The 27,152-nt window shown below is 44.2% G+C and overlaps 2 protein-coding genes across 5 annotated transcripts; both read right to left on the bottom strand.

The window, feature by feature from the left end:
• Positions 1-1,472: 1,472 nt before the first annotated feature.
• Positions 1,473-5,703, bottom strand: LOC125528128 (DNA-(apurinic or apyrimidinic site) endonuclease, chloroplastic). The gene is made up of 8 exons (XM_048692639.2): positions 5,534-5,703; positions 4,300-4,558; positions 4,049-4,156; positions 3,804-3,941; positions 3,669-3,716; positions 3,363-3,443; positions 2,416-2,569; positions 1,473-1,968 (listed from the first exon to the last, which is right to left on the bottom strand). The coding sequence occupies exons 1-8, from the start codon at positions 5,674-5,676 to the stop codon at positions 1,847-1,849; spliced, it is 1,053 nt and encodes a 350-aa protein (XP_048548596.2). The 5' UTR covers positions 5,677-5,703; the 3' UTR covers positions 1,473-1,846.
• Positions 5,704-10,089: 4,386 nt separating this feature from the next.
• On the bottom strand, positions 10,090-15,439 carry LOC125545053 (DNA-(apurinic or apyrimidinic site) endonuclease, chloroplastic). Of its 4 annotated transcripts, none has more exons than XM_048708903.2 (13): positions 15,287-15,439; positions 15,109-15,211; positions 14,515-14,671; positions 14,332-14,429; positions 14,183-14,247; positions 13,677-13,913; positions 13,313-13,590; positions 13,045-13,155; positions 12,334-12,471; positions 12,205-12,252; positions 11,464-11,544; positions 10,712-10,871; positions 10,090-10,471 (listed from the first exon to the last, which is right to left on the bottom strand). In XM_048708903.2, the coding sequence occupies exons 1-13, from the start codon at positions 15,405-15,407 to the stop codon at positions 10,350-10,352; spliced, it is 1,719 nt and encodes a 572-aa protein (XP_048564860.1). In that variant the 5' UTR covers positions 15,408-15,439; the 3' UTR covers positions 10,090-10,349. The 4 variants fall into 4 exon arrangements, with proteins under 4 accessions (XP_048564860.1, XP_048564858.1, XP_048564862.1 ...); XM_048708901.2 differs by having other exon boundaries at positions 14,168-14,247; positions 15,287-15,436; XM_048708905.2 differs by lacking the exon at positions 15,109-15,211 and having other exon boundaries at positions 14,168-14,247; positions 15,287-15,423.
• Positions 15,440-27,152: the final 11,713 nt, after the last annotated feature.

The following is a 27,152-nucleotide window of genomic DNA, read 5'->3' as shown; positions in this document are numbered from 1 at the left end:
AAAAAAAGTGACTGACCGGCATCCCTCACATCTAGCCCAAATCTAGAGCGGATATGGGGAGACCCGACGCATCTGCCACGTCGGATTCAGCCCACCCTGATCCCACATATATTTGACTTCATCTGGTTGCCCTAACAACTCCCTTCTCCTCTGCCCCCAAGCTCACTTTCGGCGATCTCCGGCCTTCTCCAGGATGGCGGGCAGCGGACCCGAGTCCTTCGCCACCATCTCATCCCAGTTGGGCCGGAGGAGGAGATGGTCGTCCTCATCATGCTTTGCCGCGCCCGCGAGGAGAACGCCCAACAACGGGATGACTTGATCTGGCGAGAATTCATAGCGTACGCCCAAATGGCACTTAGATCCGACACAAGGTGCGCCACCGTTCACTCTCCGGAAGCGGTGCGCTCCGTCTGGCGTCCGAAAATCGTGGCGGACGCGCAGCCCCTTATGTTTGTGCGCCGAGTCGGAGGCCCTTCGTGGCCTGTCTGCGTTAGAGGTTAACATGGCGTGGCGAGGTGGAGTCACACTCTTCGGCACCAATCCAACCGGCCTGCAACCCCCAGCAACGAAACCTTGTCGTGGTGGACGTGCCGGCCTCCGACCACGAAGGATCCATCATCAGCCTTACATCCACCGGCGACATGCAGGCGAGGGACTCTGGCGAGGAGTAGGGCATGAGAGATGGCAGCGTCTCGAGTCCCGTGAGCCGATCCGTGTCTCTTGTCCTATTCTATGTCGCCAGCGACCGGAGCAACACTTCGAGGGCCGTAGCCGGCCGCCACACATGGGCATGGCAGAGCCGGACGAGCTCCGTTTCTTTTAGGTATCACGTTGCATGTAATTGAATGGATTAGAGGCCTCATAGTTAAGGTATCCAGTTGTGGAAACGTTAATTTGAGGTCTGACTGGTCACTTCCCACGGACGCGCCTAAATGCATGCGTCCGGGGGCGTTTTGAGGGATCAGATTTGTTGTATCTGGCTATAGATGCTCTTACATAGGAATGGACAGCACTGAACTTCCTTAACAATCAGAGTATTCAAAATAGTCAAGTTTATTTAGTATTTCCTTCGTTCTCAAATATAAGATGTTCAAATATAAAAATGTATAGTCTTATTATAGACACGTTTTAGTGTTTATTCATTTATTTCAGTCCATATGTAGTTCATATTGAAACATTCAAAACATTTGCATTTAGGAACAGGGATAGTAGTAATCTTTTTAGTCAAATAGACGCCCGAGTGCAGTAGTGCCGGTTGCTCCCGATGCTTGAAATCAGGTTAATTATGTCTCTCAGCAGCTGAGAAGCGTCCTGCTCGATTGTAAAAAACATGGCAAAGTCATCAGAAAGTTCTGACAGCGGGCTTAAAAACATGGCAAAGTCACCTCCCTGGAGGCTCAAGCAAACTAACGAACAAACAAAAGCAAAAAGGAAGCACATGACAAAGCCATCAGAAAGTTCTAACAGCGGGCTTAGTGGAGAGAAACCCAGTTGTAGAAGCAAGCTCCGGTTTAGAATCCATTCACATTGCAAAAGTTTAATGAGAACATGACATAGTAAGAACCCGTTCGGCACTCGACCAGCTCCGCAAAATAGAAAGATCTGCGGAGTACCGATTCGTCCGCTCCGTAATTTTCAACTACGGTCCCGGCAGCTCCGTGAGCGGAGTCGAGGAGCAGAGGGCCTCCGAACAGGCCTTAAGATAACAAATACGCAAGACCTCTGCAGAACATTGACAGACTACTCTAGGTAGATCCTTTAAGTAGAAAAAATCCACGGAAAAACTGACTATGCAAACGATTCAGCCTGACGAAGCATTTCCCCAGCAACTGAGGGTGCCTAGAGGCTAGAGCTTGAGCACAAGGCCAATTGGACTGTGGTCGCTGGATGTCACGTCCGGGAGGATGTACGAATCATGAACCCTGTCGATGATGGATCCTGATGCAAGAAAGTAATCCAGCCGCCAACCTGTTCAGTGGATAACGACTTCAGCTTCCATTTTGACAGAAGATAAAAAGAAACAATCATTTTGTTCTGCTACTTTTTTTTAAAGTAAGAATCAGGTTTCTTGTTTTCGCAAATATACATGGGCTGTAACTCAAGTCTTTTGACCATTATTTTTTCTAGATAGATTACAAAACCTTAATTTTTCTATCATTTTGGGAAAGGTAGATACTTCAATTCTGGAAAATATATAAACCACTGATATAAGCTCTTTGCTTTCCTATTGTATTTCAATGTACAGAGAAATATCCCTCACTCGAGGATGATTGAATAGCTAGTTTCACAGATGCTAAGATTCTCAGGACATGCATGCAGTGATACCTTCTTGGTACCAGGGTAACAGAAATCAGAAAGCAAATGCAAGACTGCCTCGTTTATGTAATTAATTTATCCACCAAGATAGTGATGTACCTTTGTTGTTACGCCGCTGATTTTCACCCCAGAAGGTGTAACCCACAGCCTTGGGATGCTGCTTTCTGAAGGTATCAACGAAGCCTCTCATATCAAAGTTTATCTGGAATGATTCCCTCTCTTCTTCTGTGAAACCTGCATCTTCAGTTTTGGCCTGAAAAACAGTGTTGAATAAGGAGCTGCCCAGACTACATCAATGGACTATTGAAATAAAAAGGGAACTTGTGTAATGATAAGAGAATTTTGGAACAACCTAAACTGTTCCATGCTCATGAGATGCAAATGTAGTGCAAACAGCAACTCTAAACATTTTTTGTTGATTGTTATAACAATATTGGAAACTGAGTATTTTTTGTAGTCACTTTCAGTTTTAACTGAACCATCAATATTTACTGATTCTCCAGATCTCCCTATATGGATTAGTCATGGACTTAATTTAGAGCATTCACGTTCTCATCTGATTCTAAATCATGGCAAGTTGGAGATTATCAATGTTGCTCGGAAAATAATATGTTCAGAAAACCGATACACAGCCTGGACCATTTTTTCTACTTTCTGTAAGCTTCATGTGCAACCATACATGTTCGAAAAGAGTTATGTTCCATATCACAGAAAAAAGAAAGATAACGTGGAAAGTTTCATAATGAGGCAATTCTGCAACACATACATCTAGAGAGTTGAAGCTCAATAAAGGTATGATAGAGCAGCCAAATGCAGAAATATCAGTTCCAATACAGCAGTAAACTATAAACACATGCATCTAAAGAGTTGAAACTTGAAATTCTCATGGGTGGATAATGTGTGAAAACCATGAAAATTATCAAAGCCATCTGTATTCAATAGACTATTAATATTTACGAAGACAAGGGCAATGACAACACTATAATGTATAAGCACAAGGATAGAATTTTTTAGATGGCAACTTTCAGGGATGAAAGAGAACTTACTGGAGGATTGTGAATGTCAATACTCTGACGAGCACAGTTGAGATCACCACAAACAATTACTGGCTTGAAACTTTCCAGTTTCTACAGACACAAGGTTAACGTTAGTTTGCGTTGCAAAGCTACCTTTTCAAAGATCACAAAAGATGGAGATGGGGGTCAGAAGTTGTGGTAAAGTGCAGATAAGAACAACAATAATATCCCTCATGTGCACTTAGAACAATAGAATAACAAACATAGTGAATATGCAAAATATGATCAACAGATATAACAAAAAATGACACCAGAAAGCTAGCAAAGTGAACGCACTTCTACAAAGTCGGCGAAAGATGGATCCCAGCTATCAACCCTGTAAACCTGAAGATCAAATGAAAGAAAAAGGAAATTAGCAATGGCAGTAAAACATAAAGCAGAAATAATAATGGAATGGAAGATCAGTCATACCAGTCTACGTAAACCACGGCCAGAATTTGGGACATAAGCATTCACCAAGTAAAAGTTCTCAAACTCCAAAGTAATAACCCTGCCCTCCTGATCATGTTCAGCTATGCCAATTCCATATTGGACAGAGATTGGTTTTACCTGTGAGGGCAATGCAAGGCACAAGTCAAAACCAAATGATATGCTATGTCTATTAAGCATGCAGAGTGAAATGAGTCTTGAGCATTAACCGAAAAAAAATACCATACCCGTGAAATTACTCCAGTCCCTGAATAGTCAAGCCTCGCGACACTGCATGACCAATAATTATACTCATACCCTGGTAGCAGGTTCATGAAATCTTTAACATCACCCTCCTGTAAACAGAACAAAAACACATTCATCGCACTGGAATACCTGAAATCCACCATGTCAGGTGGCAAAACCTAGGACCTACAAAAAGATGAAGCTAGGGAGCGCTGTAAGGTGAAAATGAACTGGTGGAAACAAGAAAACTTGCCTTCAAATGTGTCTCTTGAAGACACAACACATCAAAATTCTCCCTCTGAGCCAATGCAGAAGAGAAACCTCCTGACTGTACAATATTTCTCAGCCCATTGACATTCCAGGATAGAATCTTCATTTGCTTGGTGTCGCCACTCAATGGTGGAGGCCTCATGGTCCTTGGATTGTACGCGACCCATCCTGGTAACTTCTTACTGTGGGAAAGTCGAGTCCAGGGCTCCTGCTTGCTCGTCATCTTTGCCTGATTCCAAAACCTGTGCATGCAGCCATCAGTACAACACAGGACGTCTGAACAATACAAGAACACCCGTATTTCTCTAAATTGTCATATGAAGACCAAAACAAATTCTATTTGCAAAGGTATGATTCTCTCAGAAGATGACCAGACTGGTAGTTTCCTGAAAGAGAACGGATTAGTAGTTATGCAAGAATGAAGGTGACATTTGATCATAGAAGCAACGTTTTATTTATAAAAGGTCAGGCTACAGTTGTGTGAAGAAGGATAATTCCATGAAGTAGATTTTCTGCCTTACAATAATCTGAACCAAAAGCACCTTTCAGAAAATAAAAGAACTAGTCCCCGGTAAATAAACTAAATGACAAAATATGACAACTAATCAGAAACATGATTTTCTACCTGGAGTACACCAAAAGTACTCAGCTGCATATTCAGTCCCAAATAAGAACAAGGCCTGATCAAAACTATGCATTAGGGGAGTTGCCTCCTTGGGCCGGAAATAAACCCTATGTGGAGTTTCCTCCTAAAATTGGTTCCCAAATCCCCGACCCAGAATTAGCACGATTCGACTGTCCACGTCGTTTTGTGTACGCAGGAAACCACTTGTATTTCAAAGCAAAATCAATTAAGCCTGGCTATAGGCATTCACGGACACAAATCCAGCACCATATACAGTCGAAAATAAACGAATCCAGCGCCAAGCTTCTCCTTGAAGAAGCCAGGGAAATTCCGCCGAGGAATACCCGACAAAAAAACCCGCAACAACATCACGAACACGCGCGCGGAGAGACGATCCCGATCCAATGTGCGCCTGATTCCGCGGTGGACAACCACCTCTACTTAAAAGCAAATCGACGAACACGACTACAAGCCAGCGGACGCGTTTATTTCACCCCAACCCCAAGCAAAATCCCGGGGAGAAATACACGAGGACGCGCTCGCTCGTGAGGAGAGAGAGGGGAGGGAGGGGGCGGGGGACGGGGGTGCATACAGTCGGCGAGAAGTGGCACGGAGCGCCGCCGTCCTGGCGAGGGTTAGCAGATGACGCCGCCGGGTTCGCAGGAGGAGGACGGGGGGAGAGAAGAGGGAGAAGACGATCCCTGGGTTTAACACCTTTCCTCCCCCTTTGGGCATGCTAAACTCACTTATATTGGACTTGGCGAGCGCCGACCCTGTGAGCTGTGAGTCGGTAACTTGGCTTTCCAGGGACGAAGTAAACTTCTCGCCTAAGCAATAATTATTTCAGAAAAAAAGGAACCGTGCGTACACGTGTCCCCAAGATCAACCGTCCGAAAAACAATTTTTACAGCATAAAGATTCGAAATCCTCTGTATGATGCGCTCGGGATTTAGAATTAATTTATCAGTCAGTCCAGTGAAGTTTGTATGCAAGCTCAGCTTTTTTCTTTTGAAAGAAAAATACACCCAAAGATATGTTATTATTCGGAAACGCTCCTTCGCGAGCGAGCGTCGCAACGAGCGATCTCGTTTCCTTGCATTGTCGGAAGCCGATGGCAGATGGGCCTACCCATGAAGACGCATCAGCCCACATGTGCGCTGGACCCTCCTACTCTCTCTCGCCCGTAAAACTTAATCTCACCGGCCCCCTGATTTCAACGGGCGGGGCCCGGGGTGGGGCCCAGATTTACTTTAAACAATAGCCCAAGACTTGCTAAAACGGGCAAGTGTGGCCTGTCGGAATTCGCGCGTCGCAGCGGGCGCGCGCGAGATAGACTCCCTCGTTATTATTCCATAATTGCTATGAAAAACACTAGTCAATTCTATACATTGAAAAGACAATTAAACACAGAACGACCCGTAAAAAACATAAAATTATACATACTAAAGTTGCAACAAGTGGTATGGATCAGAGGTGCTAGTATTTTTCTTACTCCGTCTATATGTTGTCCCGTTAGAAATTAGAAATCACACTAAATCAACAATAAAGAAAAGGGACATGCAAACGTCCTTGTCATATCAGGCTTTAAAGATCATAATATACTTTGAGACCATATCTAAAAACTGTTGAAGAGGCATAGATTGGAGCATCACCCAAAGTGGAGGCTTGCACTCTGTTACCACCGGTCTAGAGAGTTGGAGAAACCAGATCATATTGCAGACCAACAAGAAGACGATGTTGAAGTCATTGCACCAGTAACCGACTAACTGTTCTTTTTGATAGACTCATCAACTGCCAGATCCGGAGAGAACCAATAGATATAGCGACACAAAATCTCACAGACCCTTCATTAACGCCGAATCGGATGCCACCACCTTGTGAGGGCGTCAAGAAGAACTTAAGAAAAAGAAAAACGAGACGAATGGGTCTTACTCCTCTTTGCCGCCAGACATGGGAGAGGACGAGGACCGAAGCGGCGGCATGAAGGAGATCATTGATGGTGGCTAGGGGCTGGCATGATGGTGCTTATCTGTCTCTAACTATAAGGGCACCTCCAACACCATCCATCAAAACGCCACTAAACATTCAGACACTTTGTGTCATCCAACGCCGTGCATCAAATGTCCGCAGACCAGTCCGCACGTTTGAATTCCCGTAAACCGAGAGCTAAGCTGGGGGGAGCGTTGAAGACATCCGGACAACCGCCACGTAGGCGTCCGACACCTTGGCCCAGCCAAAACCGAGACGAAGCCCTCGCATTTGGACAATTCCACACTATTTTTCGCGTGAAAAGCCCGCCCTTTTCCCATTGTCTCCTTCCGATCGTCGCCGCCACCCACCCCAGTTCCCACCCATTTTATCGTCCATGGCCGTGATGAAGCCCAAGGAGGAGCCGTCCGTCGCAAGATGTTGACCATGAAGATGTCGAACTTGGATCCTGATGCGGCGAAGATCGTGCAAGCCTATCATGCTAGGATGTTGAAGCGTTTGACGGCCGATTTGGAGGAGCCAGTTGCACAGTGAAGAATTTGGCAGGAACAACCCGTTTAGGAGGCAAAAAAAATGAGAATTTTTTGCATGGATAGTGGGACTAACAATTTTTGGGATTAGATGCATGTAAAAAACTTGTGAACATCCGGCGGCGCTTTTAGGGTGTGATTGCATATGTTTGCACTTATATTTACATATGCTGCAAACATACATTTACATATGCTAAACTGTTATTGATTTACATATGCATGTCAAATAGAAGAGGCTGGGCCAGAGCGGACATTCGATGCACCGGTTTGGATGGCCAGCTCGGCTATCGCAGTCCGCAAACACGTTCGGGTTGATGGACGGCGTCAAAGATGCCTAGCCAGATCTTCACACAGCTAGAATTTGGTACTATGCTACTCTTAAAGAAACTTCAATGGAGCGACTCATTTCGTCCGTCCGTATCTGTTTAAGTCGACGCGGGCAAAAGTGATGGCCCAACGCGTCGACCCAAACTCAAATCACGTTCGCTTCGCGCCCGCGCCGATGCATTTGCGGTCCAAATGCGTCGGCGCGGACGTCGAACGGACGCCACGCGCGTCTTCTCGCTGTCCGTCGCGTCCCCACCTGACGGTCGTCCAATTACCCGCTGCCCACGCGGTCAGCTTAATTTATGACCACGGACCCACGCATCAGTGACGGCGATCGCTCTTTTTTAAGCAGACCGTGCGGCGCGGCCGTCCACATCTAGGCAAGCTCGCTCCCCCGTCGCCGGCAAACCCTAGCAAAAACCCTAGCCAACCCTAGCCAAATGGAGATCTTCTCCGGCGCCGGCAACAGCAAGTCCAAGGGCAAGGCCCCCACCGTCCCTTTCCCCTCGGAGTTCGTACCGCCTCCGCCGGCGCTGGCTCACCGACAGAGGGTGCGAGTGAGCGTGCCAGTGCACCAGGCGGAGTGGCACTTGCAGCACCGCGTGCCTCTGCCGTACCCCGACGTCACCCTGCCGCACGACTGGCACCTGGATCCAGAGAGGATCCCAGTGCCGGCGGCGCCGCGGTCGGCTAGGGCGCACGCGGAGGAGGTGCGGCGCCGGTGGGCAATGCTGACGCCGCCTACGCCACCGACTCGCCTAACTAGGCGAGGTGGTTCGCCTTCAAGCACGAGGAGGCGAGGCGACGCGGCATGCGGGAGGTCTACCGCAGCATGCCGCCGCCCCCGCTCATCTTCCAGGAGGAAGACCAGGCGGCCCTTGCGGCGGTCTACCGCGAGAGCGAGGAGGTCGAGCGACGCAGGATGGAGACGGCGGAGGAAGAGGAGGCTCGCTACGAGGCGGCCATGGCGCAGGCCCTCGCCCTCTCCGCGGCCGGTGATTGCGTGGTGTCGCCGGTGGCCCCGCCGTCCCCTCCCCGACGGCTCGTCAAGGCCGACCCGGAGCCGCAGCCGGAGCCCATCACGCGCTTCTCCTAGACGGGAGTGGTGCGCGAGTGGGTGTCCGTGCCACCGGTTTGGATAGGGGCGACCCCAGCGCAGGAGGCGGCGTACCTCGAGATGTGACGCCAGCGATGGCTCGCCGAGGAGCGCCGTCGCGGCAAGTACGAGGACATGCTCGAGCGTGACCTCGAGGAGGAGGCGCGCCAAGCCACGGCTGCACAGGCGGCCGCACAGCCCGAGCCCGTCACGCGCTTCTCCTGGACGGGAGTGGTGCGCGAGTGGGTGTCCGCGCCACGGGTTTGGATAAGGGCGACCCCGGCGCAGGAGGCGGCGTACCTCGAGAAGTGACGCCAGCGATGGCTCGCCGAGGAGCGTCGTCGCGGTAAGTACGAGGACATGCTCGAGCGTGACCTCTCGAAGGAGGCGCGCGAGGCCAAGGAGGAGGCGCGCCAAGCCGCGGCTGCACAGGCGACCGCACAGTCCCCCGCGCCGGCACTGCCCGGGCCGGAACAGCCCCACGTGCTGGCACTGCCCCCGCCGGAACAGCTGCCCGCGGCCTACATCGCCGCCGCCTGGAACACGGCGTTCCCCTGGGCCGGCCCTGCGCCGACGCTCATCGACCTCACCCACCCCGAGGATGTCGCCTAGGGCGCGCTGGGCAGCGCGCCGCCTCGTAGTTAGGTTGTTTCTAATTTCTTTTAACGCTAATGTGGACGCGTGGACTCTCACCGGCCTTCCTGGCCGACTTTAATGTTTAATTAAGTTGTTTTCATTTGAAATATGCATGCATAATATATTTTTTGTCGGCGCCGTCAAAATGGGTCGGGCAAGTGTTGGGCTTGCCCATACGCCGACCCAAACACGAAGCAGACGTCCGTGTCCGCCTAGCCGACCCAAACAAAAAAAGCGGACAAAATCACCATCCGTTTAGGTCGACCAGTTGGAGTTGCTCTTATTGTATTTTTATCCAGGTACACTCGAAGACCATATCTCCTACCGTAAAAAGTTATATTTTACGAAATGAAACCGTAATTTTTTTTATGGAACTATTGTTTACGATCCTTCAACACCACTGTACGTACTCAAATTAGCTCATACCGTAGATTTCTCCTTCCTGAATAGACTCTTGTTTTAACGCATGTTCCACACTTATCTGATATGCACCATGTAGTCTATACTCTACAGGTTTTAGTCTTGAGAAAATTGCTTCGAACAACACAGCACAGCATATCTGACCCAGACTACCAGAGGAACAGTTTCATGTTAAGTCCGAAAGGTCAGTCAGAACACATAGCCAGGACAGGGATTGCCCCAAAACGCTCATGCTGAGTCATAACGCTACAGCCCTGGATTTGGTATGACCACCAGCCAACATCCATTAGAGTACTACCTACTGTTTCACTGACGCAAAATCATCTGCGCAAACCGGAACAAGCAACGCCGCAGACCAGCCCCAGAAGTTAGATTGCAAGTTCACATAGGGCCGGGGATCAGCCACTCGCCTAGAGCTTCAGTATGAGGCCGAGTGGGCTGTGGTCACTGGCAGAAACGTCTGGGAGGATGTATGAGTCGTGGACTCTTTCTGCGATGGACTCCGACACAAGGAAGTAATCCAGGCGCCAACCTGCGCATCCGCCAACAGACAAAGACGAACCATGAGCATACTTTCCTCCCACATGACGAAACAAGTGAGGCTCATTGGGATGATCAAACATGTAGCAAAATTTGTCAACTGAACAATAGATGGGTATAAATGTAAAATGCCTAAATGGTTGCTAACAGATCGTGCTAGTAAATATAAACAATGAAGGGAGTGGTTTCCGGTTTATGCGGTAAGGTCAGGCTCGAGTCATCGAGGTCATACCTCTATTAGTCTTCCGGCAATTATGCCTATAACCCCAGTAGCTATATCCAACAACATCAGGGTGCTGTTTCCGAAACGTATCCACGAACCCTTTGGACAGAAAATTAGTCTCGAACGATTTCCTTTCTTCTTTTGTGAAGCCGGCACTTCTACTATTTCCCTGGACAAAAGGTAACAAATACAAGAAAATGTAACACAGAAAGTTTGAGGACGTCAGAGTGGAAATGATATCAGTACCAAAACAGATCAGGCCAGCCGTCACATCCATGATCTAGACAAGGTGACAGACTGACAGGCCACCCAAAAACATGTCCAATAACAACACAATAAAGGTTATTTTCCACAATTTGGGCCAGGATTTCTCAGCAGCTCTACTTTTTTACAAGGATCTTGATAATTGTATTCCTAACAAGCATATTTTTGGACAATGAAATAACAAACACAACCTGAAATACATAGCATGCAGCAATTTTGCATAATATAGATCACCCTTTGAGCGGTATACTGAGTGCTTACACATTGATGTACTTGTATGTTAGTGTGGCTAACTTAACACCTGAGATGTTGAGTTCAAGTCTCAGTAATTGTCCAGGAGGAGCCATTTTAGTAACATGATAAGCAAGGATTTGAAAATGAACTTTGTGGTCATACACCAGTGGAATAGCGCATACACCACATACTTAAGCATAAAGTAAATTTTCTGAACCACAGACATTCAAGCATGTAGGTGATACAAACTAACGACTACTTACAGCAGGATCATGTATATCAATCTCCTGATGCGCACAGTTAAGATCACCAGTTAGTATGACAGGTTTCGATTTTTCCAATTCCTGCATAATCATACGAAATTCGTCAGATTTAGTTAAACATGATAAACTGAAGGAGGGCCGCATCATGTTTGAACATAATCGTGCATTTTTAACTAACAGCGTAGTTTTGCACATGATATCAACTGCACAGAAACACAACATCAGAGAGGTTCCAATGTGCTAACTCGATTAAGGTAAAGTAAGTGAATGAAAATAGACAACAATGGAGATATGGCGCATACTGCATGGTGAAAGCTGCCCAATATGTTGGATTGAACAATGTCAAGGTCCACAGCCCTAATTAGGTTTTCATGCAAACTTTAGGGGCCTTAACATCCAACTGTGGCATGTACCTCCAAAGTTCTAGCAAAGCACTTTATAGCTATTACTAAGATTTGGTATGTGCAAATGTACAGGACAACACACCAACCCTAAATGCAACCACAGAAAACAGATAAAATAGATATCCACCACAACTGCTTGTACTGGAGAACATGTCCAATGAACAGAAGGACTAAGAATAGGAATGGGGGAAATCAATGCAGTGACAAATAACAATATGAATCAATGGGGAAAGTCAGAACTTCATCTTTTTCCAGAACAAACGTGACAGACAAAGGTATAAAGGCATAAGAAAACTATTTCAAATATAAATAAAAGTAAAAGGCAAGGCGAGCATACTTTCATGTAGTTACCAAGGCATGGATCCCACTCTGTGACTCTGTAAGTCTACACAGTAACATATAATCACGGATTAGATTCGAATCTCAAGTGATGCATACCAGAATGAAAACTACAGCAATATATTACCAATCTTTTGAGACCATCACCGGAATTCGGCACATAAGCGGTTAGCAAGTAAAAATCATCAAATTCCACCGTCACAATCCTCCCTTCTGTATCATGGTCTGGTACACCAAGCCCATACTTGATAGAAAGTGGTTTCACCTACAAAAAGTGCAGGACACATGATGAAGCGATACGGAATATGAGGGGCATGCTAAGCAAAGTTACTGTATTTGATAATAAACAGTCCTAACTTGTTAATGTGTCCTTATGATCAACTGAAGCAGTACAAAAAAGTGCAAACAGCACAACGATATAATGGATCTCCTTGTCTAACATCCATAAAAAAGTACAGAAAGCACAGCACAATGATTAATCAGGTGACATGTGTTAATATCATGGAAGGATAACTATGAAGCAAACTAATAGCTCGAGCGTTTAACCGCTTATGTTTCAGTCATTTCCTTTCTAAGTTTCACGTAATCTGGAGTTAAAGATTCCAATAAAACATCAGTATCAGTAGAGCTGAACCAACTGGTATAATGGGGTGATTCCTAGATAAGGGGGCATTTGGGCACTTTGTTTTTCTATTCCAATTCCATTCAGTATTCCTTGCAGTTGGTTGAACTTGAAACACAGTACAACAGAAGAAACCAATGAAAATTCATAAGTGTTTTGAACTATGAAGCACTGACAAAATTGGTGGTGCTAGGGTGCAAGAATGGCAGTCCATACCCGTGAAATTATGGCAGTCCCTGAATAGCCAAGCTTTGACACACTACATGTCCAGAAACTATTGGTATACCCTTCAAGTAGACTTTCCTTGATGACGTCAACATCTTTCTCCTGCTCAAAACAGTGCAATTATGTGTTGATAAACTATTCGAGTGAATGAAGTACAGCAAAATTTTCAGAGAGGACAAAAAGCAAATGCCAGCTTTGCGAGACAGAACTGCGCTTGTCCTATCTTTACAAGATCATTTTGTAATAACAAATATCTTGCCTGAATTTTCGTTTCTTGCAGGCATAGCACATCAAAATCCTCCCTCTGTGCTAACTCATGAACAGAGAAGCCCCTATTTTTTACTAGAGCTTTCAGTCCATTGACATTCCATGATAGAATCTTTAGCGCCCTTGTATCCTTGCTAAGGGGTGGAGGCCTCATGACCTTAGGATTGTATGGAATCCACTCAGCCTGTGGCTTCTTGTGTACAAGTACAGTCCAAGGCTCTGCACCATCCACATTAAGACCCAACCCCGCCTTTGCAATAGCACCATTGGCTGTGAAAGACAATCCCACAGTTAGCCAAGAGAGCAGTAATTTTCTAGCCCAGAAATGATCAAGACTGGTGAAACAATGAGCGTACCAACAACTGTTTCCTTCTTGTGTGATGTTTTATTTATCTTGACAGTAGTCACAGGGTTCTCCTCCGGAGTGGTGCCCTTAATTGATTTCTGCTTGGTTCTACTTCTCTTGCTAGGAGTTGCGGAAATAACTTCAGAAGTTTCTAGCTTTTGTTCAACCACTACTGAAGCGGCACCTTTTCTTTTTGAAGGTACTTCTGATAGGCCAATCTGCTCAATGGTTGATGCTCCCTCTTTACCTGCAGAAAAAGAATTAGCATCCAGCCAAAATGCTTATTGCAACACTATATAGATGTATACACTAACACGTACTGATTGTATTCTTCTGGCTACCTACGATACAATTTCTCGGGAAAAACTGAACATTGTCTCATATTACTAGGGCAGAAGTCATAACTGAATCAGGAGGTTGTTGAGGTACATGTAGAGTTTATACAAAGAAATCATGAATTTAGTTCAATGGTACCACTAGAGGTCTGCAAGTAAGTCATACCAATTACTTCCTCACCCAGAGATTCCATCAGAGCTGATACCAAATCTTTCTTGTTACCTCTCGCAGCAACTCCCATCCTCCTTCAAATTCATGGCATACAAAACTAAATGGATAAATCAATTATCAGAAACATACAATAAGGGGAGGCTAGGAAAATTTTGAACCTTGTGAGTTCCTTGAGTTCTTTCACTGTCATGGATTGGAGCATACTAGGGTCACCTCTGATTCGCTCTATCTCCAATGTGCTTTCAGTGTCATCTTCCTATGGTTCCAAAAAATACATGAATTTCTGACCATGAGATGTATAAAGGACAAATGTCAGCACAATGGGTATATACAATACTAACCTTTTCTATGACTGTTTGTTCATCTTTCTTGATCTCACTGTTCTTAGACACAGCTCTACGTGAATAGGTAATCCGCGTCCTCTCACTCATCACGTTTAGTATTGGAATCACTAATTTTCTGCAACTGTAATTTGTTCTTGGAAGCCCACCGCTACGCCTGTAAACAACAAGTTGTTTCACCATGTATTGCAGAAACATCCTAAGTGATTCTTGAGACATTTAGATCCACATATATGCACGATGACCATGCCAATCTCCTCAATGCACAGAAAATTAAATAAACATCGTGACTACTGGCTAACAATGTCTTCGGCAATTCATACAAATCACAAAAGGAGTTAACTGGATGCTGTTCACAAAAAGAACAAAAATACTAAAGCCCCATCTGCACCATGACGGCAAGCCTAGGCAGCACATTGCGAAACACCATTGAGCCCCCGATAAACTTGCTTTCGATCTACACTTCCTTAGTGGGGAGAACTCCACCCCTTCTTTTATCCCCCCAAATCGAAAGCTGCTGCCCTACGGCGTGCGGAGAACCCGAATCGACAAAAGGAAATTGCAAATGCATATAAGGGGGGTTGGCAGCCGTACTCGTAGAGACGGAGGAGAGAGCCACAGCGCAGGAGCAGCTGCATCTGCAAGCGGGTGCGTGGAGGCGGCGGGACGTGGAGCGAACGGAACCCCCACTTCAAAACTAGGGTTTATGCAATCAAGAAACCTCGCATTCAACTCAAGAAAATGGAGGGGCGGAGCATACGGGGGACGTTACCGCTGGGAGGAACGCCGCCGCTTTTCCCCTGCTGTTCACGACGGAACGACGGGCGGCACGACACTCCGGTGTGGTGTGTTCGGCCTTCGGCGGTCGCAAATGACGGGTTGAGTCCAACCATTCCACAGGGGCAAAATGGTAATATGATGTCAGGGACCAAGAAGAATACGAATTTGGCATGTTTGGTTTAGTTCTCTTGGCTGATTCAGAATCAGCCCTCTCCTCATCTTCTTACAGAATTTTTAACATCCATTTCTATATCTATACTTCTATATCTATATCTATATCTATACTACTATTAAACAATCAAATAAGAACTTTCTTAGATGTACCTCACAATTAGCCCCATAACACCACACAAACCATAAACACCGTACGATTAAACCCACAAATCTCAATCTAACGATCATCCCTGATCTAATAGCTTCATTATGTGAACTTGGCAATTTTCGATGACTGACCATACTCCACCATCCAAAAGCCTTCCCTCGAATTACCGGTCCGGCCTCCCTATGATCACGCACCCGCATCGTAATTCCTCCTCCAATCACGCAAGGCCCACAGAAAAAAGGAAATTGATGTCTGCGCAGACTGCTCCATCTCCGGCGCTGTCTCTTCTTCCCAACCCTCCATCCGGCCAAAGATCGTGCTTTGGCTAGAGCGATTGCCCAGGCGCAGGCAAGCGATGCAGTCAACGCGGGGCGGCGACGACAACTCGATGCAGGGAACGGTGATGGCCAAGGCGTGCACTCCGGCGGGGCTGGCGTGGATCTGGCGGAAGGCAGACGGTTCGAGTCGACGATGGGCGGCGCCGGCGAGTCAGAGGGACGGCGGTGGCGGCTGAGCTCCTCCATGGTCTGCTGCGTTTCCGGGGAGAGAGAGCTTCGAAGGTGAGGAGATAGAGAAGAACGGATGGAAGGGAGAGGAGGAAGGGCAGGGGCGCGATGGCCTCGACGGTGAACCTCCGGTGGCCACGGTCTCCGGCGAGAGGCAGCGCATGGCACCGGCGCGAGCCTATGGTTGTGCATATTGGTATGTATATGGATCGCTATCAAACCTGCTTACAAAATGCTTAAAAAATACCTCCTTTGATTTAAAGGAATCTTGTAGAAATTTATCATTATGTCAAAATGGTTCTGATGTGCTATATCTCTATCACCTCCTTGTTGTTGCTTTATCTGTCATTCACAACTCATAACAGAGGTTTCATGTAGCCCAGGAAGAAGTGACTAAGAGGGTGGCACAGATAGAAAATCTCAATGAGGTACGGCCCTTTTCTTTTCTCTATGCCTCCCTTGACTTGGAAGCATAATTCTTGAAGGCTCCATTTTATCATGCTTTGTAGTAGATGCACATTAGAAATTTCTTCGTATTACAATACACTTTATGCCTCCTTTTCTTTTCTTTATGCCTCCCTTGATTAGAAATTCTTGAAGGCTTCATCCTGGGAGTTGATTTTAAATCTATTTGTATGACCTCTTTGTGTAGTTGTTTTATTTATCGCGAACTTAGAACGCGTCGTAGACTTTAAGTCTGATTCTAAGTTATCATTACTAATTTGCTGGCAGCAAAACTAGACTATGAGAAGGAGAACTGAACAAGAGGATAGCAAAGCTGGCCGGTGGTGTCGCTGTCATTCAGGTATTAATGGAGGGCATTATCTGTTGACATGCTGCTCTTTTCCTTGATAACCTATTGGAAGGAAGGATGGTATGGGAAATGTAACCCATGACTTGATAGGTGGGAGGACGAACATAAACTGAACTTAAAAAGAGGTTGGGAGTTGAGGATGCTCTAATGTAACTAGGTGAGTCAATCAATGTTTTGTCATTGAACATTTCGAGTTGTCAACTTTGTATTTGCTTTTCAAAGAAGCAGAAATAAGGCAATTAGTTTGTTGCTTCCTTAAACCTTCTGAATTGCTTCTTCTTTTCGCAAGCTGTCGTTGAGGAAGGTATTGTTGTTGGTGGAGTGTGCACTCTTTTCAAATTGGCTGCTAAAGTAGATGTGTCAAGGATACCCTGGTTGCATAAGGTAAAAGAAACGATTGGCATTGCCCAATGCTCCTAATACTCGCAGCCAACACGGTCCACCAATTGTGGGTCACAAACAATCATGTTGAACCATTGAACATTTCGGTTTTTCCATTCAAACTGATTGCGAAGAATGTCGGTGTCAATGACATCATTTTTACCGAGAAGGTCAGATCTCATTTGCTAATATAAAGTTCATATATTTCTACATAGATCTGAATTGCATAAAAGATGATGTCGTACGAGGTTCTTTCTAGCTGCAAGCGTGCAATCCTTCTGTTCGGTAGTACGAAGACTTGATGGTTGCTGGTATCATCGACCACACTAAAGTTTATACTCATGTAGCTACCCGACACACTTGCTTGCTTACCATTCTGAAATGGATACAATAGCGCAGTTAGGATGGGCGATGATGCAACTTGTGGCATCATTTATTCTACCTTTTTTAACTGGGGCGGCATTATATATTTTATAGGCAGAACAACCATTTTTCTTTTGGGAGATTTAGTCTTACTACTTTCGAATAAAGTGACCAGATCTAATCTTATTATCACCTTGCATTTTATCCAATGTATATTTGGGATGTCCCATGTCTATTTACACCATTGCTGTCTTTTGCTAATTTATCCAATGTATGAATTATCTTATCTTTGGTCCATTTTGCAATTCTAAATGATGCATAATCTGAAAATAATATTCTCCGCTCTCTGGGCTCAAGTGATCTTAAGTTGGTCGTCCACTTGCATCTGATGGTAACAGGGTAAGATATATGCATAACTTCAATTCTTCTCTTGCATGTGCTCGGAACTTACATATTAGTTGTGTGTAAATTCATCTCAGAAATCATTTTGCGTAAAAACATTGGTTATCGAGGCCACCCACTGATTCTTCATCTGGTTGTTGGATTACAGTGATGTCTCACTTTTTAAAATACAATTTAAATGACATGCTGTTTTGTATCCATTTAATTTATTTATTTGCAAAACATATTTTAGTTTTATACCACATTAACTCACACTCACTTGATCAACATTTGAAACGTGCGTTGCACATGCACGCTTACTAGTGTTTGACAAACCTACCTAGTTAAAGGACCTTAACTAGCTAGTTAGAAGACTCTTCCAAAATCATCAAACACCCATTCGCTTGACAATCTAAGCTGACAATCCTACCTAGTTAGACCCTAACTATGTAAGATAGGCAAACGAATGAGATTGGAGATTTTGAGAGAAGCTGAAAAGGGTTCAAGATTGGCCAAAAGAACTGGCCTTAATTTTGCCACATTTCACTTATCTTAATGCTTAAATTCTTAGTCACACTTTGACTTGTCTAAGAAAATATTGCCACTTTCTATATGTATGACATGTGGGGTTTATTTCTCAAAAAATATCTTACCTTAGATGTGGCTAGAACGAAGACCACATAACTTGATGAAACTTGCCTAACTTAAAGTGTGACAAATTATGGTTAGAAACCAAATTGCCCCTAAATTTTTCACCGAAAATATTAAATGAGTACAGTGTGCAGAGGAAAAAACCTTCCTTCTCGACGCACCCATGTCCAAGTGCTTCAGGAGCTTAGAGGAGAAGGAACTTGTTGGCTAATGAAACGTGTGTGAGGATCTCCTTTGTCAACTGTCTATATGTCTAGTGAGAGGATGGACACTTCAGGTATAGAAATTTAAGACATGTCTATGGTCAGCCTGTCATGTGTGGCATTTTCTGCTCGTGAGCATTTCAAAAAATCCAGTATGAAAAAGTTTGGTTGACGACAATTGTGTGAGGATCTCCTTTGCCCACTACCTCTATATCTGGAGAGATGAAAGACACTCTTCGTACAAAAAATTAAGACACATCTATGACCAGCCTGTCATGTGTGTCACTTCCTCTCCTCGCGAGAGACACTTGAGATACATAGATTTAAACACTTTTATGGCCAACCTGCCCTATTTAGTAGGCTAGCCATAGATGTATCTTAAATTTATGTACCTCAAGCTCTTCCTTCCCGCTAGATACAGAGTCAGTGGATAGAGAATATCCTCACACGGCATTCATCAACCACCAAGTTCCTTCTCATATAAGCTTCGGTGTGGGCATATCGAGGAGGGTGATGTACTTGTTCTCCCACTTTCAGAACAGGGAACCTCCAACCTGGAGAGAGAGGGCAAAAATACATTGGTTAAATCTCAAAGATGAAGGAGAGTTTGTTTGGTGAGAAAACTTACACCCCGCCGCTCGCGTTTGTAGAAATGCCTTCCTGGATTTTCCATCGTGTCACAAAGACAAACCAAGACACACATCCTAGATTACATTCAGAGCACTAGATTAGCGTGACTTGTGCAATCTTGTCCATATGATGATGCGACTGAGGTACGTAGCGCGGAGCTTGATCAGGTCATGGAGGAACACATGGAAATGTGGGATGAACTATCTGTGCGAAGCAGAGAGGAGTGATGAGAGGTTGAGTGAGCAGAGAAGGGGGTGAGTGAGGAGAGAAGAGAGATGGGGCAACGACTGGGGTTGATGTTAAAGAGAGGAGTGTGTACATGTTGTTGTTTGGTGGTACACGACATATATACAAACAAGTAGATATGTGTATTCGGGTTGTACGTGAGTTTCGGTATTCGTTCTACATGATTATGATAGATGGGTGCTCTGGGATTCCATCCTCACCTGGTACCATGTCCCAACAAGCATTCTCGGGTTTCATTGGCGGTAAAAAACATTATTGCACCTTCTCCAGTTTCTTTTGAGGTCATTATCTTTTATCCACACCACACTCTGGCTAGGACATAGAAACATTTTGATTTAGTTGACATTTTTAGTTGGATCCGAGTACATGGCCATGTTCGAATATCCAGCATGCTCAATGCACATTTTGTATGTGTCAGTCAAAACAAATACTATGACACGATGAGTTCATGCTTTTCCCCCTCTTTAAATCTTTTAGCCTAATAGCAAACTGTGATGAATTGTTTAAGTCTTAGACTTGTCACCGGTGCTCGCATTCTTAATTTATTTAAGGCTTTTCATTGATGTTCGTCAGTGAGAGTAGGTGTCCCGTCGACCATGAAGACACATGTGGTGACTATTAAAAAACTTTATTTTAATAAACAATAAAAAAAGACCAGTAAAGTATAATTTCCTATGAGTTGATCTGTACCAAGAACAAACACAAGTTCAGTCAAGTAAAACAGCAAAATCTGGGCACTGAGTGCACCCACCTTCTCTCTAGCAAGCAAGCATTTTGCAATGAAAAGAGTGAAATAATGAACAGCGGGAAAATGCAAGCCAACGGCGGTGATACTCGACAACCCCTCTCTCATCTCCCACTGTCAGAGTATGGTAAAAACCATTAAACTCTGTGGGCCTAGGCTCTACCAAACCACCATCAGAAGGAAGCAAGCATATGTCACAAAATTCAGTAAGCGGTATTTGATGGGGCTCAACATATAAATTAAACTGCACCTCGGGGGATTATTCCTAGGAAGAAGATTAAAACTTTGCACAAAGGAGTTTGTGAGGAGATGATGCTATTCACATTCAGCCGCGATGAAGTCGGTGAGGCCGGCATTAGCAGCATATTGTACAAACTCTTGAAGGATTTCGGCCCCTTCCATGAATGGGTTATGCGGCCATTCGCACAACCGTACTTCTGCCAATCTCCGGGCATGGAGATCACTGTCAGACGACTCCCCAATAACCCCCTTGGAGTTTTTCTTGGAAGAAAACTTCCTAAAGATACTCATCTTTTTCCTATGAACAAAATTCTGAAATTTTTAGTCCACAAAATTTTTTCAACAAAACTTCACAATATTGGTAGCAGCTACTCATAAGGATGCATAGAGGCCATAGCAAGCATTCAAACTACTTAAAACTCTATGAATTCAACATGCAAGCTCATCTACAACAGCACCAAGAGTAGCTAATTATTCAAAATATAAACCATTAAAGCAAAAACTAATTGGACAAACGGAGGAGTCACATACCAAGAAACAATCCCCCGAAATAGTTCCGAAAATGGAGCTTCGAGCAAAGAGATCGAAATCCGCGGGTTTGAGAGCAAGAACACGAGAGAGAGAGAGAGAGAGAGAGAGAGAGAGAGAGAGCAAAGGTGATTACTTCCTCGAGGTAGGTGATGAAGTGGTATGAAGAGATAAGTGACGGGGCCCACGTGGGGACCACAACCCACCAGGGCGCGCATGGGGGTCCTGGCGTGCCCAGGTGGGTTGTGCCCACCTGTTGCACCTCCCTCCTGATATTATTTGCACCAGAAATTCTTAAATATTCAGAAAAAATCGTATTAAATTTTCAGAGCATTCTGGGAACTTTTTATTTTTGGGTCATTTTTTATTGCATGGGAAATTCAGAAAATAGACAGAACATGGCATTTTATTTTATTTAACTAATAAAAACAGAAAACAAAAGGTGGGGATAGAAGGTAGTGCTTACTAAATCCATCAACTTCATACCTCTAAAAAATGATCCATTATAAGGTTGATCAAGTCTTATTAACAACCACTTTCGATTAGCATGAAACCGAAGAACTTTCATAAATCACTAAGTTACTAATACGTCTCCCACGTATCTATAATTTTTGATTGCTCCATGCTATATTATCTACTGTTTTGGACATTATTGGGCTTTATTATCCATTTTTATATTATTATTGGGACTAACCTATTAACCGGAGGCCCAGCCCAGAATTGCTGTTTTTTTGCCTATTTTAGGGTTTCGAAGAAAAGGAATATCAAACGTAGTCCAAACGGAATGAAACCTTCGGGAACGTGATTTTCTCACTGAACATGATCCAGGAGACTTGGACCCTACATCAAGACACAAAAGAGGAGGCCACGAGGTAGGGGGCGCGCCTACCCCCCCGGCGCGCCCTCCACCCTCGTGGTCCCCATGTTGCTCCACCGACGTACTCCTTCCTCCTATATATACCTACGTACCCCCAAACGATCAGATGCGGAGCCAAAACCCTAATTCCACCACCGCAACTTTCTGTATCCACGAGATCCCATCTTGGGGCCTGTTCCGGAGCTCCGCCGGAGGGGGCATCGATCACGGAGGGCTTCTACATCATCACCATAGCCCCTCCGATGAAGTGTGAGTAGTTTACCTCAGACCTACGGGTCCATAGTTATTAGCTAGATGGCTTCTTGTCTCTTTTTGGATCTCAATACAATGTTCTCCCCCTCTCTTGTGGAGATCTATTCGATGTAATCTTCTTTTTGCGGTGTGTTTGTTGAGATCGATGAATTGTGGGTTTATGATCAAGTCTATCTATGAACAATATTTGAATCTTCTCTGAATTCTTTTATGTATGATTGGTTATCTTTGCAAGTCTCTTCGAATTATCAGTTTGGTTTGGCCTACTAGATTGATCTTTCTTGCAATGGGATAAGTGCTTAGCTTTGGGTTCAATCTTGCGGTGTCCTTTCCCAGTGACAGTAGGGGCAGCAAGGCATGTATTGTATTGTTGCCATCGAGGATAACAAGATGGGGTTTTCATCATATTGCATGAGTTTATCCCGCTACATCATGTCATCTTGCTTAAGGTGTTACTCTGTTTTTATTAACTTCATACTCTAGATGCATGCTGGATAGCGGTCGATGAGTGGAGTAATAGTAGTAGATGCAGGCAGGAGTCGGTCTACTTGTCTCGGACGTGATGCCTATATACATGATCATGCCTAGATATTGTCATAACTATGCTCAATTCCGTCAATTGCTCAACAGTAATTCGTTCACCCACCGTAGAATACTTATGCTCTTGAGAGAAGCCACTAGTGAAACCTATGGCCCCCGGGTCTATCGTCATCATATTAATCTTCCAATACTTTGCTATTTACTTTGCTTTTATTTTACTTTGCATCTTTATCATAAAAATACCAAAAATATTATCTTATCATATCTATCAGATCTCACTCTCGTAAGTAGCCGTGTAGGGATTGACAACCCCTTATCGCGGTGGTTGCGAGGATTTATTTGTTTTGTGCAGGTACCAGGGACTCGGGCGTAGCCTCCTACTGGATTGATACCTTGGTTCTCAAAAACTGAGGGAAATACTTACGCTACTCTGCTGCATCATCCCTTCCTCTTCGGGGAAAAATCAACGCATTGCTCAAGAGGTAGCAGTTACCTCAACGGGGATATGAATATCCCCAACAATAAGCATTTCATATTTCTTTTTCCCAGTAGGTAGAGGTAGTTGAAAACTTCCAATAGTGGTCGTCGGAGATTTTTAAATAACATTAATACCATTCACTTGGAATTGTTTCTTCGGAAAGTGCACCGTATGCTCATTACCATTGATATGAAAAGTGACCTTGTTTTTATTGCAATCAATAACAGCCCCTGTAGTATTCAAGAAGGTTCTACCAAGGATAATCGACATGTTGTCATCCTCGGGCATCTCAAGTATAACAAAGTTAGTCAAAATAGTAACATTAGCAACAAGAACGGGCACATCCTCACAAATACCGATAGATATGGCAGCTGATTTATCAGCCATTTGCAAAGATATTTAAGTAGGTGTGAGTTTATTCAAATCAAGTCTTTTATATAAAGAGAAAGGCATAACACTAACACCAGCTCACAAATCACATAAAGCAGTTTTCACATAATTTATTTTGATAGAGCAAGGTACAATTGATATTCCCAGATCTCCAAGTTTTTTAGGTACTCCATCTTTGAAAGTATAATTAGCAAACATGGTGGAGATTTCATATTTCAGCTTTCGGTATTTTTCTCTTATTGGTGATGATGTATTTCATGTATTTTGCATAAGGAGGCATTTTTAAGATATCAGTCAAGCGAGTACGCAAAAAGACTGGCCTCAGCATTTCAGCAAAGCGTTCAAATTCTTCATCGTCTTTCTTTTTAGTTGACTTGGGTGGAAAGGGCATAGGTTTTTGAACCAACGGTTCTCTTTCCTTACCGTGTTTTCTAGCAATAAAGTCTCTTTTATCATATCGTGTATTCTTGGGTTGTGGGTTATGAAGATCAACTGCAGGTTCTATCTCAACATCATTGTCTGGTTCTTTACTATTTGTTTGAGTATTTTCATGAACCTCGTCATTATCATAAGGTGAGTGTTCATTACCAGACTGAGTTTCAGCATCAGAGATATAAACTTCATTATCATTATCAGGAGGTTTTTCTACTTCAGGTTCACTAGAGGCATGCAAAGTCCTATCATTTTTCTTTTTCTTTTTCTTTTTAGAAGGACTACGTGCATGAATGTTAGCTCTTTGAGAGTCTTGTTCAATTATTTTTGGGTGTCCCTCAGGATAAAGTGGTTCCTATGTGATTTTACCTCCTCTAGTTGCTACTCTAACAGAAAAGTCACTTATATTATTATTCATTTCGTCTAGCAACTCTCTTTGAGATTTAGCAACTTGTTCTATCTAAGTTTGAACCATAGAAGCATGCTTTCCCACACCTCTAACATCATTTGAGATTCTAAATAATAAGTCACTCAAGCGAGCAATCATATCAGAATTATATTTCAATTGTTTCATAACATTTGCATTGAAGTGATCTTGTTTTCTAATGTAATTTTCAAACTCATAAAGGCATTGGCTAGGATGCATATTGTGAGGATTATCATTATCATTAAACTTCATTAGAGAATTTACCTCTACCACCTTAGGTGGTGGTGGTTTATCAATCCCATGTATTTCTTCAATAGGAGGTAAATTTTTAACATCCTCTGCTTTTATACCTTTTCCTTCATAGATTTCTTTGCCTCTTGCATATCTTCAGGACAGAGATATAATATACCACTCTTCTTCGGAGTGGGCTTAGGCAGTGGTTCTGGAAGAGTCCAATCATCATAATTTTTCAACATGTTATTCAATAATTCTTCAGCTTTCCCAATAGTTCGTTCCCTGAAAACACAACCAACACAACTATCTAGGGAATCCATAGAAGCATCGGTTAGTCCATTATAGAAGATATCAAGTATTTTATTGTTCTTAAGAGGATGATCAGGCAAAGCATTAAGAAATTGGCAAGGCCTCCCCCAAGCTTGCGGGAGACTCTCTTCTTCAATTTGCACAAAGTTAAATATTTCATGTAAAGCAGCTTGTTTCTTATGAGCAGGGAAATATTTTTCAGGGAAGTAATAAATCATACAACAATGTCTGATTTTGTTTTCTTAGTTTTGTCTATTTTTGCATAGGAAATGATTTCTTGAAGAAATTTAGTTGGATAAATTTTTGTAGAAGTTGCCACCATGGTGAAGAAAGTTTGGGGGGAAATCTGTGGTCAAGGTGAAGAACCTACTATGAAGAAAAATAGGAAAGTTACCTTCCCTCCCTCCTTTGTTGCATGGTAAGTCCACTCCTCTTTCTTTCTTCTGTTTTCATTGCCCAGAACTGGTTCAGATTTGATCAAATCTCAACCTGATAGAGCTCCCATGACAGGTCCGGCGGTGGGGGATCACCCCCTGTGATTTGTTTGTTTTCTTTTTCATGGGGAAAAAGATGGTGGGGCTGGGTAGGTGGGGTGGGAAAGGGGGTGTGGGGCGGTTGAGGGAGGAGGGCATCGGGGCACGTGATTTCCATAGGCAGGTGATCGCGCTGGGACTGTTGGTTTGCATGTCGAGCAGGATGAGGGGTGGGCGCACATGTCAGGTGGAAACTGGTCGAAAGGGTTACTTTGCTAACATGGAAGTTAGGTGGAAACTGGTCATAAGGGTTACTTTCCTAATATGGAAGTTAGGTGGAAACTGGTCGTAAGGGTTACTTTCCTAATATGAAAGTCAGGTGGAAACTGGTCGGAAGGGTTACTTTTTTAATATGGAAGTCGGGTGAAACTGGTCGGAAGAGTTACTTTCCTAATATGGATTAGGGGCCCGACACTTTTCATATCTGGACATCTGTTTGGAATTGCTAGCGATGGCCACTCACTAGACGCGTCTAACATAAAAATAACCTGTAGAATGTTCTATGGTTTCTAGCTTCAAAAAGAAGGGTTTTTTTGGATAAAAAAAAGAAGGGTTCTTCTAAGGGAAATCTAGATATACCCATCGTAAGGTGTAGGTGCCACTTGTAGCATCACACGTTGAAACCTATACTCTTATCCATGCATGTGTTCAGATTTCAGAGTAGCTGCAAGGTGATCGCTCAATGAATAGCAGATCACGACGAGTAAGTGTTGGGCTAGGCCCGAACAATGCTGGCGAGGCTCGGGATGCGCAGCGGCCGCGGCGGCTCTGGACTGCAGATCACTCGCTTGCACAAGCGCGCGGTATACCAAGCCATGGATGTTGTGTTCTACTGCGCCAGAATTGTCGGCGGACGGACATTATACTCCAAACACACTCTCCCTTGGTTTTCAACAATAAGCACACCAAGAGTCAGTCAACGAAAGAAAAAAATATGCACAACAGCGTCAGCTATGTGTGCACATGGATTGACAAGAAAACTGCTTGCAAGAGCTAAATGCAGCCGATCATATTATAGTAGCCTCATAAGAAACATCTCATAGTCTAGAACTCATCCAGTTACAGCATCATAATTCAAACAGAGGAGCGATGTAGTCTAGAACTCATCCAGTTACAGCATCATATCATAGAATTCAAACAGGCAACAGTATGAGGAAAAAACACCTCAACACCTAAGCAATTTATCAGGCGGTCGGACGAGGAAGTTCAGACGTGCATGGCGATGTATGCACGGCCGAACCTCTGCGGAGCAGGTACAGCCATTGGGAATGGGTGGTACGGCTCAAGCACAACCAGCTGTATGTACTCCTGGAATTGACGAGCGGATGTAGCAAATTTTATGAAATTTTTAGTAGCTGACGACCTTATGTTACCCA

This window comes from Triticum urartu, chromosome 3A (assembly GCF_056163025.1).
Source record: "Triticum urartu cultivar PI428250 chromosome 3A, HENAU_Tu73, whole genome shotgun sequence".
Taxonomy (NCBI): domain Eukaryota; kingdom Viridiplantae; phylum Streptophyta; class Magnoliopsida; order Poales; family Poaceae; genus Triticum; species Triticum urartu.
Note: the sequence above shows the minus strand (reverse complement) of the source record. Positions and strands in the feature narration are given on the sequence as shown.

What these genes read in the sequence shown, in the direction of transcription:
- LOC125528128 (XM_048692639.2), bottom strand. Translation starts at nt 5,676, where the DNA reads ATGCCCAAAGGGGGAGGAAAGGTGTTAAACCCAGGGATCGTCTTCTCC. An exon ending in CGTGCCACTTCTCGCCGACT is followed by an intron (nt 4,559 to 5,533) that starts GTATGCACCCCC and finishes CTGCATGCACAG; the next exon opens with GTTTTGGAATCAGGCAAAGA. An exon ending in TTCAAGAGACACATTTGAAG is followed by an intron (nt 4,157 to 4,299) that starts GCAAGTTTTCTT and finishes TTCTGTTTACAG; the next exon opens with GAGGGTGATGTTAAAGATTT.
- LOC125545053 (XM_048708901.2), bottom strand. Translation starts at nt 15,407, where the DNA reads ATGGTTGGACTCAACCCGTCATTTGCGACCGCCGAAGGCCGAACACAC. An exon ending in GGACTGCCATAATTTCACGG is followed by an intron (nt 12,472 to 13,044) that starts GTATGGACTGCC and finishes CACTTTTTGTAG; the next exon opens with GTGAAACCACTTTCTATCAA. An exon ending in TTGCCGGAAGACTAATAGAG is followed by an intron (nt 10,472 to 10,711) that starts GTATGACCTCGA and finishes GCGGATGCGCAG; the next exon opens with GTTGGCGCCTGGATTACTTC.